General features: G+C 48.0%; 1 protein-coding gene across 2 annotated transcripts in view; it reads right to left on the bottom strand.

The window, feature by feature from the left end:
* INVS (inversin) overlaps positions 1-15,823 on the bottom strand; it is a 203,367-nt gene that overhangs the window by 57,082 nt on the left and 130,462 nt on the right. For both annotated transcript variants that reach the window (XM_024193599.3, XM_024193600.3), the window contains exon 7: positions 12,025-12,134. In XM_024193599.3, the coding sequence (XP_024049367.2) occupies positions 12,025-12,134 (110 nt within the window). The remainder of the gene's footprint in view (positions 1-12,024; positions 12,135-15,823) is intronic.

Raw genomic sequence — 15,823 nt, 5'->3', positions numbered from 1 at the left:
ACAGAGTTTATGCTCCTTTCTCTTTTCCTCTGCCTCAGGTACCTTTAGCATGAGCAAATTAAAAATCAGACTTGTGACCCTGAAAGGCCAACGCAGTATATTATGCTGCATCAGGGATACATTTTTGAGAGGATAAACTAGAGCAACAATTTTAAAAGTAAGGGAAGAGAGGCAGCTGTAGCATACACAAGTAGGCTCTACTTAGTATGCAGCTTAGACCTATCCCGGTTTTTAAGTAAGCATGTAAAGGCAAGAACTAGTTTGCATGGTTTAACAAAGAGATTATAAGTACATAAACAGAAAAGTCATAATTAAAATTGAAAGAGTAGGGAAGATGCAAAAGTGAAGACTAGGTTCAATCAATGTACAATGTAGGCCACATAAGAGACTGACCACTGAGGCAAAAATGTGAGAGAGGAGCACAGAAACTTAGGAAGGCCATCATACCTGAAACATATTGAAAGGAAGCAAGAGGAAAGGATAAAAAAGAAAGTGAATCACAGGAGACATTTAACACAAGACATGAGGAACGATGAAGGAGCTAAATCAGGTTCTTTTAAAGACATTTATATTAGAGGATGATGCACAAATCGAATTAAATATGTTGAAAATATGGTGAAAAAGATAATATGATAATCACAAGCACTGTCCATATAAATCACTGGAGCTAGAAAAGTGAGTATCATATCAGGAAAATTTGCTATGGACACTATATGATACTTGGAAAAAATTGGCTTGACCCAGCTTCTATTTAAACCAGTAAATTCCTGTAGACTTCAGTGGTGCAATATCAGGCCTATTGATGATACCTGAAGTGATACAGACCATACTCAGAATGATTTAATATACAGAGGGGGTGAAATAATTCCCAGGTGAGAAAGGACAGTTACCTGTTCCGTAACTGGTGTTCTTCGAAATGTGTTGCTCAGGTGTATTTCGCTATAGTGTGTGTGCTCGCCACGTGCACCGGTGCCGGAAGTTTTTCCCTTAGCAGTATCCGTAGTGGGGGAGCACCGCTGCGACCCCTGGAGTGGCGTTGATATATCCCACCATAAAGGGGGCTGCGTGCTCCCCCCACCCTCAGTTCCTTCTTGCCAGACAACTCCGACAGAGGGGAAGGAGGGCGGGATGTGGAATACACCTGAGCAACACATCTCGAAGAATGCCAGTTACGGAACAGGTAACTGTCCTTTCTTCTTCGAGGGATTGCTTATGTGTATTCCACTATAGGTGACTCCAAGCTATCCCTGATGGAGGCAGGTAGGAGTTTAAGAGTAAAGTTTTAAGGGTTACCCGGGCGGAGCACCGCCCTACCAAACCCGGCGTCATCCCTCGTTTGGGAGACGATCGCATAGTGCGATGAGAAGGTGTGGACAGAGGACCACGTAGCAGCCCTACAGATGTCCTGAATAGGGACATGAGCCACACAGGCCGCCGACGAGGCCTGGGCTCTCGTCGAATGAGCCTTCACAATCGGAGGCAGGGGAACCCCTGCCAGGTCGTAACAGGTGCGAATGCACGAGGTGATCCAGCGGGAGATCCGCTGGGTGGAAACCGGACGTCTCCTCATGCGCTCGGCCGAAGCAATAAAAAGCTGGGGGGGACTTCCTAAATGGCCTGGTTCTGTCCAGCTAAAAAGCCAGCGCTCTGCGCACGTCTAACATGTGCAGGCGGCGTTCCTCATTGGAGGAATGGGGCTTAGGACAGAGGATCGGGAGGAAAATATCCTGATCCATGTGAAAAGCTGAGACTACCTTCGGCAAAAAGGCGGGGTGAGGGCAGAGCTGAACCTTGTCCTTATGGAAGACCGTATACGGCGGTTCAGAGGTCAGGGCCCTGAGCTCAGAGACCCGTCGGGCTGAGGTGATAGCCACTAAGAATGCCACCTTCCACGACAAGTGGAACCACGAACACGTGGCTAAGGGCTCGAAAGGAGGCCCTGTGAGGCGGAAGAGCACCAGGTTCAGGTCCCAGAGCGGGACCGGGGGTCTGGCGTAAGGGAATGCCCGATCTAAGCCTTTCAGAAACCGGGACGTCATGTGATGGGAAAACACCGAAAGGCCCTGCACCGGGGGGTGGAAAGCCGAAATGGCCGCCAGGTTCACCCTGATGGAGGAGGGTGCCAGCCCTTGGGTCCTAAGGGACAGGAGGTAATCGAGGACAAGTTGTATAGACGCAGAAGAGGGAGAGGAACCTCTATCGCTTGCCCACATAGAGAACCTATACCACTTAGCCAGGTAGGTTCGACGCGTGGAGAGTTTCCTGGTTTCCAGCAGGACCCTTCTCACATCCTCAGAACACCTCCCTTCCTCCTCATTCAACCATGGAGCAGCCACGCTGTCAGGTGGAGCGGGGCGAGGTTGGAGTGGAGGAGACGACCTTCCTTCTGGGAGAGGAGGTCCGGGTGGAGCGGCAACCTGCGAGGGGGGGCCGCTAAGAGTTGCAGTAGGGTCCCGTACCAATGTTGACGGGCCCAGTCCAGGGCTATGAGGATAACCCGCGCCCCGTCTGACTTCACCTTCTATAAGACCCTGCCTATTAGGGGGAAGGGCGGGAAGGCGTACAACAGGGGCCCCGACCATGGGAGCAGGAACGCATCCGCTATCGCCCCGTCGCCCTCTCCCGCCCTGGAGCAGAATCGGGGACACTGGTGATTCTGGACGGTGGCAAACAAGTCTACCTGGGGAGTACCCCGCTGCAGGAAGATCCACCTGGCCACCTCCTTGTGCAGGGACCACTTGTGCTGTTGGGAGAAAACCCTGCTCAGGCGGTCCGTGAGCGTGTTGCTCTTGCCGGGCAGGTAAAAGGCTCACAGGAGTATGTTGTGGGCTATACAGAACTCCCACAGGAGCTGGGCTTCCTGGCATAAGGCCCGGGACCGCGTGCCCCCCTGCTTGTTGACGTAATACGTGGCGGTCGTGTTGTCTGTGAGGACTCTGACCACCTTTCCCTGTACGTGGTGGCAAAAGGCCAAGCACGCAAGGCGTACGGCCCTGAGCTCCCTGACGTTTATGTGCAGGGTCAGGTCCTCGGGCGACCATATACCCTGGGTCCTGAAGCCCCCCACGTGAGCTCCCCAGCCCAGGTCCGAGGCATCCGACACTAGATCTAGTGAGGGAGAGGGCTCTCGGAAGGGAATACCCCGTAGCATGTTGCTCGGGAGAGACCACCATTGAAGGTCTGCCACCACCGTTGGTGGCACTGTGACGACCTTGTCCAGGCCGTCCCTGGACTAGGAGTACCGGGAGGCCAGCCAATGCTGAAGGGGCCTCAACCAAAGCCTGGCATGTCGCACCACACAGGTGCATGCTGCCATGTGGCCTAGGATTTGAAGGCACACCCGTGCCATGGTTACCGGAAAGGCCGTGACCGAGGCGATGAGAGCTTTGAGCGTCTCGAATCTGCCCCGTGGGAGGGAGGCCGTGGCCACCCGGGAATCTAGCAGTGCCCCTATAAAGCTTATGCGCTGAACGGGGATTAACGTGGATTTCTCCTCGTTTACCAGTAGGCCTAGAGCTGCGCAGGTGTCCAGCAGGAAACTCATCTGCTGCTGCACCAGAGACTGAGACCGGCCCTTGAGGAGCCAGTCGTCGAGGTAGGGGAAGAGCTTCAGCCCTTTCCTCCTGAGGTGGGCTGCTACCATCGCCATACACTTCATAAATACCCTTGGGGCAGTAGAGAGGCCAAAGGGGAGGATCGTAAACTAGAAGTGGTCCTGACCCACCAGGAAACGGAGGAAGCGCCTGTGAAACCTCGAAAATGTGGATGTGGAAGTACGCATCCTGGAGGTCCAGCGCTGTAAACCAATCCCCCTGGTCTAGGGATGGAATAACAGAGGCCAGGGACACCATGCGGAATTTGCAACGAACCAGGAACTGGTTGAGATTCCGCAGATCGAGGATGGTCCGAAGCCCGCCCTTCGCCTTCGGGATGAGGAAATACCTGGAGTAAAACCCCTTGCCCTGGTATTCCCGCGGTACCCTTTCCACAGGTCCCAAGAAGAGGAGGCGCTCTACCTCCAGGCGGAGGAGGAGGGCATGGTCCGGGTCCACGGGCGGCTCCCGGGACGGGGGATGATTGGGAGGGATTGAAACAAACTGCAACCTGTACCCTTGGGTGATGGTGCTGAGGACCCATCGGTCCGACGTTATACGGGACCATTGCAGCCGGAAGGCCGATAAACGATTGATAAAACACAACTTTATTAACTGGGGGGTGGAGGGTACACTGGCAACAGGCCCGGTGACCCCCCTCAACGAGTCAAAAACGCCGTTTCCCCTGCCTCTTGGCCTTCGAGGGCCCAGGTCTCGGGGCCGAACGGGACTGGCGTTGGGACCGATGCCCCTGCTCTCTCTGCCGCTTAGGCAGGGGTTCATATCTGCCCCTGGCCGGAGGAGCAGAGGTTTGAGGCCTGGGCTTGTCCTTAGAAGGCGGGACGTACAGGCCTAGCATCTGCAGGGTGGTGCAAGAGTCTTTCATCCCGTGCAGACGGGTGTCTGTCTGGTCAGCAAATAATGCTTTGCCATCAAATGGCAGGTCCTGCATTATAGACTGGGACTCCACGGACAGCCCCGAGAGCGAGAGCCACGACGCCCTTCGCATGGAGACTGCCGAAGCCATTGAGCGAGCGGCTGTGTCCGCTGCATCCGAAGTCGCCTGGAGAACTGCTTTGGCCGCAGCCGCACCCTCGTCGACCAAAGCCCAGAACTCCTTCTTGTCTTTGTCCGGAAGGAGGGGTTCGAACTTGGGGAGGGAACCCCAGACATTAAAATCATAACGGCTCAGCAGTGCCTGGTGGTTGGCGACTCTGAGCTGGAAGCTCGCGGAGGAATAAACCTTTTTTCCAAAGGAATCAAGTCTCCGAGCATCCTTGTCCTTTGGTGTAGGCGCGGGCTGGCCGTTCCGCTCACGGTGGTGAACCTACTCTACCACCAAAGAGTTCGGAGCTGGGTGGGTGTATAGGTACTTGTGACCCCTTGTGGGAACGAAATACTTCCTTTCGGCCTTCTTAGAAATGGGCTCAAGGGATGCTGGGGTTTGCCAGAGGCCGGTGGTGATGTTGGCCACTCCCTGATGGAATGGGAGGGCCACACGCCCTGGTGCCGAGGAGACGAGGACATTAAACAATGTGTCGGAGGGCTCCTCCATCTCCTCGGCCTGGAGCTCGAGATTTGCTGCCACACTCCTAAGCAGCTCCTGGTGCGCCTTAAAGTCCTCCTCAGAGGCTGGAGGCGATACCATGACTGAATCGCCCGGTGCCCAGGAGGTAGATGGTGCGGTGCCTTCAGCCACCAATGGCATCGTAGGCTCGATGTCCGGGTCCTGTCCCAGGGTCGGTGCCGGAGGTTCGGCGCCCGTGGCCCGATCACAGTGCCAAGGAGGTGACGCAGGGTGGCCCTGAGAGGCTCCCGCCACGGAGCGAGGTCCCGGCTGTGCGGGTGCCTGAAGCCACGGTGCCCACTGGCACCACTGTCCTTGCCAGGGAACGGCCTGGCACTGAGACGCACGGAGCACCGGCAGCGCTGGTTGGTCCTGTGGTGCAGTGCGGCCCGGGGAGAGACAGCTGCGCGCCGATGTCGAAGTCCTGGAGGAGCACACGGTGCCGTGGGAACGACTGGAGTGGTCTCTCTCGTGACGGCTCCTGCCCCGAGACTTCGACCTGGACGACGTGGATAGGTAGATGTCAGAGGAGCTGTCCCTGTACTCCTTGTGGCGCCTGTGGCCACGGCACCTCGGTGCCGGGGACTCTCGGGATGTACTCCGAGCACGGCGTCTCTGACGGCGGGCGCTAGAGTATGAGCGCCGGTGCCGACGGCGTCGGGATCTGTTCCTGTCAGACTGACTCGAGGAGGAACGGCGCCGCCTCTTGTCACCTCCTCTACGGCGCCCGAGACCGAGGAGTGGGACTCGCTCACGGAAGAGTCGGCACGCGGAGTCGAAGTGCATCGCGAGCCTCTGCTCGGCCCCTCGACCCGGGAAGGTACCTCGACCTCCGATACCTCTGGGGAGGGCTGCTGGGCGCCCAAAGGCGGCTTTCCATGGGACCGGGGTCCTGACTGAGGTGGCGCTCCCCGCACCGGGAGGGCTAGGATGTCATGCAAGGCCTGAGCTGCCTCTGGCGTCGACGCGCCGGTGCCGGGGCCAATGCCGACTCCATCAGTAAAGCGTGGAGTCGGATCTCACGCTCCCGCTTCGTCCGGGGTTTGAAAGAACGGCAAATCTTACAACGCTCACTAACGTGAGCCTCGCCCAGACAGCAAAGACACTGAGGGTGTGGATTGCTTCTGGGCATGGAGTTGCGACAAGAGTCGCACGAATTGAAGCCTGGGCCACGGGGCATGCCCCGAGCCAGGCACTAACGAAACAACAGTTCAGCAAAGGAAAAGTTCAGTGAAACTGGATACCACTAAAGCTATAACGCTTCAGCCTAGGCTGCAGCAAGTTCCGACTACCTTCACTGGCGGCAAGAAGGAACTGAGGGTGGGGGGAGCACTCAGCCCCTTTTATGGCGCGATATATCGGCGCCACTCCAGGGGTCGCAGCGGTGCTCCCCCACTACAGATACTGCTAAGGGAAAAACTTCCAGCACTGGTGCACGTGGCGAGCATGCACATCTATAGTGGAATACACATGAGCAATCACTCGAAGAAGAAGTCATTGATCGTTTGGGGCTAGATTCTAACTTTGACTATATGCCCACCCAAGGGAACAAAGGGCAACTAGGAACCTCCTAACACTCCTGCATGGGCGACCCACATTTTGGGTCTAGGTACATAACAGAGTAAGTGGAATAAGTACTCATTCACTTATTCCGTCTCCAGAGCAGATTGGGGGTGGATTCTAACCCCCACTCTATTTGCTTTCCAGAGTAGCTAAGCCAGAGCAGGGGTTTGGCAGGGAAGTAAGTAATTAACTACTAGTATAGGTGATCAGTAAATTATTACCACAAAGGAGCAGGAGGAATAAGGGGAGGAATTGTGATTCAGAGGCTTATCTCTGAATCACTATGCTTCCTGGGGTTACTCTGCTTAATTAGGGTGGTTCCTAATGTCAGACTCTAGCCCCTAGTGTCTCAAAGGTCAGTCCTTGTTACTTTCTCTTTGGATTTAAAATATATTATACATTAGGTTTTGTGGTGGTTGTTCAAAAGCATCTGGACTGAGGTTCAGTGATAGAACATTAATTGAAATAGGTGAGGTATCATTTTGGTGCTGCAAGTGGGTGGTGTTTGGGAAAGGCCAAGATTTATTCAGAAAACAGCCAAGTCTGGAAGAACCTAGCAGAGCCCATGGCATATTCAAGACTCAGTTAGCGGGAGCCAAATTCAGAGAGACCAGTGGAAGCAAGCAGCACACACAATCATATTTGGAGTATCTGCACAATCTACTGTGAGCAGCATCTCATTTTGTTGGCTCACATGGGTGGAGCTTGGAAGAGTACCACCACTAGAGCTGATTTGAATTTTTTTCCCTTGCAGAAACGAAAACAAAAATGTTTTCTTGAGTTTTGTGATGGAAACTTTCAAGTTTTCACTGAAAACTCGAAAACTGAAAGATTTCAGCCTAAGTATTTTGATGGAAATTGAAAGTTTCCACAGAAAGCAGACACTTTTCATTAAAAAAGTTGTTTTCCATTGAAGAACAGTTTTGACAGAAAATTTTCTACTGTTCCCTAACCACCACGCCCTCTTCCCCAATTTGACCCCTGGTGCAGCCTCACCAGCTCACCCCAGGGGAGGAGGAGGATTCCTTGCCCTGTGACCACACCCCAGAAGTCTGTCTATTCTCCTGCCTGGGCCTGTTAAAGCCCCAGTGCAGAAGCACAGTGCTTAAACTACTATTAGTTTATTATATAAGATCTATGCAGCAATAATGAGGAACCGGAACCATTAAAACACACACACACACACACACACACACACACACAGAACAGCAGGTGTTTACTGCTCTCTGTGCTTTCATTGACCCTCACCACCTCAGGTACAAACTGATACTCATTAGGCCAAGAACTCAGCACCTTGCCTTAACGCTGCACTGCTTGAAATTCTGCAAAGTGGAGAGTAGTAAGAAGGCTGGGCCTCTATACCATTAAGCATTCTTTCCCAAATAAATTATTTTATTTTTTTCCATTATGGTCAAACATTTCAATCTTTCTTTTAACCAAGCTTTTCTCACTTCCTTTTATAGGAGGAAAAAAACCCCACAACAACAGAACAGTTTCAAAGATTTGAAAGGGCTACTAAAATAGCTCCTTTTCCCAAGACAAAGACAACACCATAACCTGAAGATGGAAACAGAATGAATTAGAATTTGCTAGTTTAGCAGAGTAAAGGAGAAAAGCAGCATGCACTTTACCCGACTTTATATTTGTAATTTGTATTATAAGTAGAGAAAACAAATACAACACCACAAACCCTAAAGCTCATTAAGGAAAGGAAAAAGAACTAACCCTCTTCTTTCTAGGTGCTGCACTGTCAAGAAGCCCTAGAGAATATTAAATAATACCGCCACACAGATGGAGAGTTTAAATAGAGTCAAAAATGGACTTTACATGAGACCTGATTTTTTCTTTTCCATATTGCCTGGCATTATCTTAATAATAAAACCAATCCAGATATGGCGAAGTGCTATAGAATTGCAGGAGGCTACGTGGAAGGAGGAGTCTTCTTAGTGGGTCTATTTTCACTAGGAAAAAAGGAGTGTTTACACCTTATGTTAGCCAAAACATTGTAACTAACATGAGATAAAAGACTGTGGCCAGGAAGGAACTTTTCCCACTGGCTTATTGGAAAGGAACATAATATCTCTCCTGCCTTAGTCTGGAAAGGGGAGGTTATTTGTTTGGATCAAGCAGACATATTACATATGAGCAAGTTCCTGAAAAGAATTCCTGTGCTGCAGACAATGGGGGGAATCTCAGTCCATTCCATATTCTTCTTCATGTGCAGAGCTCTTAAAGAGCTGGCTAATTAATAGCAAGGAGGATGGGTAAGAGGAGAAAGAACAGGATAAAGAGCCAGGATACAAATATAGATGAATTGGAAAATGGCAAAAAGTCTTCCAGCTAAATGCAGAAGATGAAAATTATATGTAACAAAGGCTTTTAATATTCCTGAGATAAGCCAGCAGTAAGGAAGAGAATTAAAATGAACAATCATTTTGCAAGCATTTATTAATAGGAACAGAGAAAGGATAACTAAAGCATCAAGATCATCATTACAGCTCACATAAAAAGAGAAATATTCTATTGTCTCCTTAAATGCATCTGACCAAACTAGAAAGCAAGAATTTCTTCCAAGGAAATTCTTCAAGCAAGTGAGGATGGAGTCCTGTACCCAGCCAAACTGTGCACACCGTGTAATGGAAGATATACCTTTTATTGATGACACAAGTCAATAGAAAAAATTCTGGAAAAATGCATAAGTTCCACAGAGCTGTGCTCAGATGTTGAGGCTAAACTAAAAACACTTTATACTTTATCACCAATGAGAGGGACCGTTGGTATTTTTTATTTTTTGCCTCTCTGACATTTAAGTTGATACGTTTTGTACTTAGCTGTAATATGTTTACTGATTTCTATATAAAAGAGAATAAAATACCCTGCTGAATGATGACAGTAAGAATACCAGAGAAACTGACCCTTATGATTTGAAACTGCACAAGTTAGCCCATTGATTTTCCATGTTTGCACCTTCTAGGATATGGTGTTAATATGGAGATGCTCCATATTGGACTATGGAGCTATGCAGTAGCAGGGGACTAGACTATTCTTTAGCCATGTTTCATGGGACAAATGCTACATTTATAATGGGAGATATTAAGAAATGAATCAGTTTCTTAAAGCCAAAACTACAGTATTAAAGGCCACCAGCTACACAAGTGCATATTCACATATGTATGATCCCACTATGCACAGTTTGTAAGCACTTGGTTTAAACATGTGGCCAGAGGTTCAGAAAGAAATGTATTATGAAACATGAGATAATGGATACGCCATTCTGTTTTCTATTGTTCTTTATTATTACATGAGTTACCGGATGCTATGACATAGATTATTGTATTCATGTTTGAAAAAGTTTTTTCATATTAACATTTTGAAATCCGTCATCTATATGACACACAATACAGGAAAACTGAATAAAACTTGTGAACACACCTCTGGATACAGATTACTCTACAAACCATTAGAAAGAAAAAACAGGTTCACACATACAGAATGGGAAGAGACTGTCTAGGAAGGAGTACGGCAGAAAGGGATCTAGGGGTTATAGTGGACCACAAGCTAAATATGAGTCAACAGTGTGATGCTGTTGCAAAAAAAGCAAACATGATTCTGGGATGTATTAACAGGTGTGTTGTGAGCAAGACACGAGAAGTCATTCTTCCACTCTACTCTGCTCTGGTTAGGCCTCAGCTGGAGTATTGTGTCCAGTTCTGGGCACCGCATTTCAAAAAAGATGTGGAGAAATTGGAAAGGGTCCAGAGAAGAGCAACAAGAATAATTAAAGGTCTTGAGAACATGACCTATGAAGGAAGGCTGAAAGAATTGGGTTTGTTTAGTTTGGAAAAGAGAAGACTGAGAGGGGACATGATAGCAGTTTTTAGGTATTTAAAAGGGTGTCATAAGGAGGAGGGAGAAAACTTGTTCACCTTAGCCTCTAAGGATAGAACAAGAAGCAATGGGTTTAAACTGCAGCAAGGGAGGTCTAGGTTGGACATTAGGAAAAAGTTCCTAACTGTCAGGGTGGTTAAACACTGGAATAGATTGCCTAGGGAGGTTGTGGAATCTCCATCTCTGGAGATATTTAAGAGTAGGTTAGATAAGTGTCTATCAGGGATGGTCTAGACAGTATTTGGTCCTGCCATACGGGCAGGGGACTGGACTCGATGACCTCTCGAGGTCCCTTCCAGTCCTAGAATCTATGAATCTATGAAATCTGTTCTCAGGGCTATCCTATTTCATAGAATCATAGAAGATTAGGGTTGAAAGAGACCTCAGGAGGTCATCTAGTCCAACCCCCGGCTCAAAGCAGGACCAACACCAACTAAATCATCCCAGCCAGGGCTTTGTCAAGCCGGGCCTTAAAAACCTCTAAGGATGGAGATTCCACCACCTCCCTAGGTAACCCATTCCAGTGCTTCACCACCCTCCTAGTGAAATAGTGTTTCCTAATATCCAACCTAGACCTCCCCCACTGCAACTTGAGACCATTGCTCCTTCTTCTGTCATCTGCCACCACTGAGAACAGCTGAGCTCCATCCTCTTTGGAACCCCCGTTCCAGTAGTTGAAGGCTGCTTTCAAATCCCCCCTCACTCTTCTCTTCTGCAGACTAAATAAGCCCAGTTCCCTCAGCCTCTCCTCGTAAGTCATGTGCCCCAGCCCCCTGATCATTTTCGTTGCCCTCTGCTTGACTCTCTCCAATTTGTCCACATCCTTTCTGCATGGGGGGCCCAAAACTGGATGCAGGACTCCAGATGTGGCCTCACCACTGCCGAATAGAGGGGAATAATCACTTCCCTCAATCTGCTGGCAACATTTCTACGAATGCAGCCCAATATGCCGTTAGCCTTCCTGGCAACATGGGCACACTGCTGACTCATATCCAGCTTCTCATCCACTATAATCCCCAGGTCCTTTTCTGCAGAACTGCTGCTTGGCCAGTCGGTCCCCAGCCTGTAGCGGTGCATGGGATTCTTCCATCCTAAGTGCAGGACTCTGCACTTGTCTTTGTTGAACCTCATCAGATTTCTTTTGACCCAATCCTCCAATTTGTCTAGGTCACTCTGGACCCTATCCCTACCTTCCAGAGTATCTACCTCTCCCCAGCTTAGTGTCATCCGCGAACTTGCTGAGGGTGAAATCTATCTCATCATCCAGATCATTAATAAAGATGTTGAACAAAACCGGCTCCAGGATGGACCCCTGGGGCACTCCGCTTGATAATTATTATTCTACAATAATTTGTATAATCTATGTTATATTTTAAAATAATTTGCTTTATGTTTCAGATATACCATACTTACAGCAAAGTTGCTCTGTGCTGCATAATGTAAGGGTGTTGCCCCTTGGCTATCAGATGGGATGGTTCCAAACTTATTTCTTTCTAACAGGAGATGGACAATCTGTGCATGGCCTGACAAAAGAGCAGAAATTAACATCTGAATAATGTATGCAGCTCACTAGTTGCTTTGCTCTGAAGTCTTCTTTCCTATTAAACAAAGGAAAATCAACAAACATGAATAAATGCTAGGACATTCAAATAAAATCATAAGACTTCACATGAGCTTTATGTTGCAATTGTCCAACTTGGTATGCTGTTTTTGTCAGTGGTGCTCTAATTTCACTGTTCCTTCTACCCTCATCTTTTGCAGGCCACTAGGGAACTATGATGGCCTGGGAAAATGAAACTGACGAAAAGGCCATTTAGCATCTAAAGTAAAAGATAAAAGGCTATTATAGTGTACTACTACACCATCAATAGTACTTTGTCAAACAACAGTCTACTATACTGTAATAAGTGAGATGGATACTTCCATACAAGGCTTTGGAAATTACAACCAAAACCTTGAATTTGACCCAGTGGTCAGCTCAAGACAGCAAAGTGAGCCGTGGTCTGGGATGATGTGCTTTTGGTTGCTTGTGTTGCTTAAACCAGCAATTTCATTTCGAAGTACAGTGTGTTGTAGGAAACAAGCCTGGAGGTCCTTACTCAGTTTTTATTCAAGCAGAATTCCCATTGAAGATCATGGTAATCTTACTGAGAACGACATGAAAAACAACTAAAAATCTCAGGATTTGGCCTCTGGATATTATTTCTTGCAATCATTTGAAAAACTTCTTCTAAGCATTCTAATTTCTTCCCCCAAAACTCCAGTTTCCCCAAGCATAGCCATTATTTCAACTCTATGTTCCAACTCATTAAATTAATTCTATATGAGAAAGTTACTTACCTTACAGATACTGGAGGTTCTTTGAGATGTGTGGTCCCTATTTGTATTCCTCTGTGGGTGCACATGCACTTTATGTGCCTGGAGTTGGAGAATTCTTGCAGCCAGTGTCTATTGGTCTGCGCATGTGTCCTTGCTCTCGTTGTGCCTCGAGCCAAGGGTATAAAGGGTGGAGTAGACCGATCACCTCTCCAGTTCCTTCTCTACTGTAAATCCAGGAATGATCCGAAGCAGAGGGGAAGGAGGGCGAGTAGTGGCATACAGAGGGCGCACACATTTCAAAGAACCTCCATAAGATAATTAACCTTCTCTTCTTCTTTGAGTGCTGGTCCTTATGTGCATTCCACTGCAGGTGAATGACAAGCAGTACTCTAAAGTGCGAGGATGCAGGTGGCAGAGTTATTTGAAGGACCGCTGATCCAAAGGATGCATCAGCTAAGGAGTCCTGTATTACAGCCTGTCGTCTCATTAATGTGTGGATGGAACTCCATGTAGCTACCTTGCAAATGTCAAGTAGAGGCACATCCTGAAGTGATGCCACTGATGTCGCTTGTGCTCCTGTAGAATAAGCCCTTATCCATGAGGGGAGGAAGATGTGACAGCTGGTAGAAGAGTAGGATACAGCCCGAGATCCATTTAGAGACTGGGGAGATATAGCTTGACCTCAGAGTCATTCTGCTATGGCGGGAAACAGTCTAGATGATTTCTGATTGGTTTCATCCTTTGCAGGTAGCAGGCCAAGGGAATGAAGTCTTCTATCCTACTCAGATGCATGTGGCTTCAGGGAAAAAACAGGTAAGTGGACTGACTGGTTTAACTGGAACTCTGAAAGTACCTTGGGGTGAACTTCAGATGTAGTCCTAATGAGACTTTATACTTATGGAATATAGAGAATGGAGGCTCTGCCAGTCGGGCTCCAAGCTCATTTACCCTTCTGGCTGAAGTGATGGCCACAAAGAATAAAACTTTCATTAACAGGTGATACATGGAACACGTGGCTAGTGTTTCAAAGGGAAACTTAGTGAGTGATGGAAGTACAAGGTTTATGTCCCTGTGAGGGACAGGCTTCCTTACTGGCCAGAAAGTTCTGATTTGGCCTTTTAAGAATCTGTTAGTCAACGGGTGAGTGAAAATTAAATAATCATTTGATAGCGGATGGCATGTACTGATTGCTACCAGGGGGACTACAGAACTGAGGGAGAGCCCAGTCATTTTGAGAGAAATAAGGGGAAAATCTGCTGACTCAGGAGACACGTGTTTCAGCTCTACCCAGGTGGAAAAACACCTTCACTTGGCTGAATAGCTTTTCCTAGAAGAATCTTTTCTGCTGTTATCAAGGATGGTTTGTACAGCCTCAGAGCAGGAATGTTCTGGGGATGACAGCCATCCAGAAACCAAGCCAGGAGATGAAGTGCTTCGGGGTTGGGATGCTTGATCCTGCCCTTCTTCCGGGTCAAGGGATCATGAAAGGACTGCTTCCACTTGTGACTGATGGCAAAATGCCTGTGGAGAGTGTCCGCCAACACATTCTGAGCTCCCAGAAGATTGGCTGATGACAGGATGATTTGATTCCTGATACATCAGTTCTACAGAGTGACTGCTCCTACGCACAGGGGGCTGGATTGTGCCCCTCCTTGTTTATAGATGTAGAAGACGGTTGTGATATTGTCTGACATTATAAGGACATAATGGAACTGGATAAATTGCACAAAAACTTTGCAAGCTTCTTGGACTGCCCAAAGTTCCAGAAGACTGACATGCATCCTGGCTTCGCTGGGCATCCAAGTGCCCTGTGCTGTCTGGCTGTCCATGTGGGGCCCCAAGCTCAAGAGGGAAGCTTCTGTAATGACCATCCTGTCCAGCGAGGGGAATAGGAAGGGATGCCCACACATACCTGATGGGAATCCTTCCACCACATTACTTTGGAAAGAATTTTAACTCTAGATTTCATGCTGTGTTTGGCTAGTGAATACACTGTTTGGTGCCATGCCTCTAGGCAACATAGTGGACTCAGGCGAATGGGGTTGTGATGCTGGCAGACCAGATGCCAATTCATGCCAAGGCCTCAGGCTTCACTGAACACTTACAAATACATAGCTGGAAACCAGCCTTGCTTACCTGTGTGTTAGCAGTATCAAAATAAATATAAGATGCTAAGTTGATAAGAATGTGTTCAGTGTTTTATAAACTGCAAATAGGATGCTGCATTGTATTGTTCTCTCTCAATTACATCCTGTGTTATAAATTGATAACAAGCATTTGCATTGTAATCCTCTGTGACTACGTAACTCATCAAACAGGGAAAAAGCCTTATGTAATGAAAATGATAGTCTCTAACAAGAAGATGTTAAATCCTGTTAATTTAAATGCAAAGAAGCCACTGTGAGAGATCAAGGATCAAAAACTTTATTAAGTGTATTCCTCCCTTTTCCCCCATGAAGAAGGGATCTGTTTTTTGGAGGGAAAAAGATATAAAAATGCCTCAGAAGGAAAAATGATCATCTCTTTGCTGTTTGAATTCTCATAGGGCCAGAGACACTAAACTAAGCAGAGATCCCCAGAATGAACACTCTTGAGGCATACTAGCTCAGGAAGGCACATGTTGTGGCTAGGTGTAATATGTGCCACTTCTTTTCTATCAGTACCAGTGAGATGTGAACATCCTAAGTCCTAGGGCCATGACAGAAAACCCCATGAAACCAGGGCTCTACTGAAAATAATAAAATATAGGCAGAAAAATACTTAGGATGAGATTCTCTGAGCTAGATTTTAAACTCTTTGGGGCAAGGACTTCCATTTCTATTACATGTTTGTACAATGCCTAGCACAATGGGGCCTTAACCTGGTTGAGGTGTCTAGGCACTACCATGATATA

Source organism: Terrapene carolina, unplaced genomic scaffold (assembly GCF_002925995.2).
Source record: "Terrapene carolina triunguis isolate 2854851 unplaced genomic scaffold, T_m_triunguis-2.0 Scaffold229, whole genome shotgun sequence".
Classification (NCBI taxonomy): domain Eukaryota; kingdom Metazoa; phylum Chordata; order Testudines; family Emydidae; genus Terrapene; species Terrapene triunguis.
Note: the sequence above shows the minus strand (reverse complement) of the source record. Positions and strands in the feature narration are given on the sequence as shown.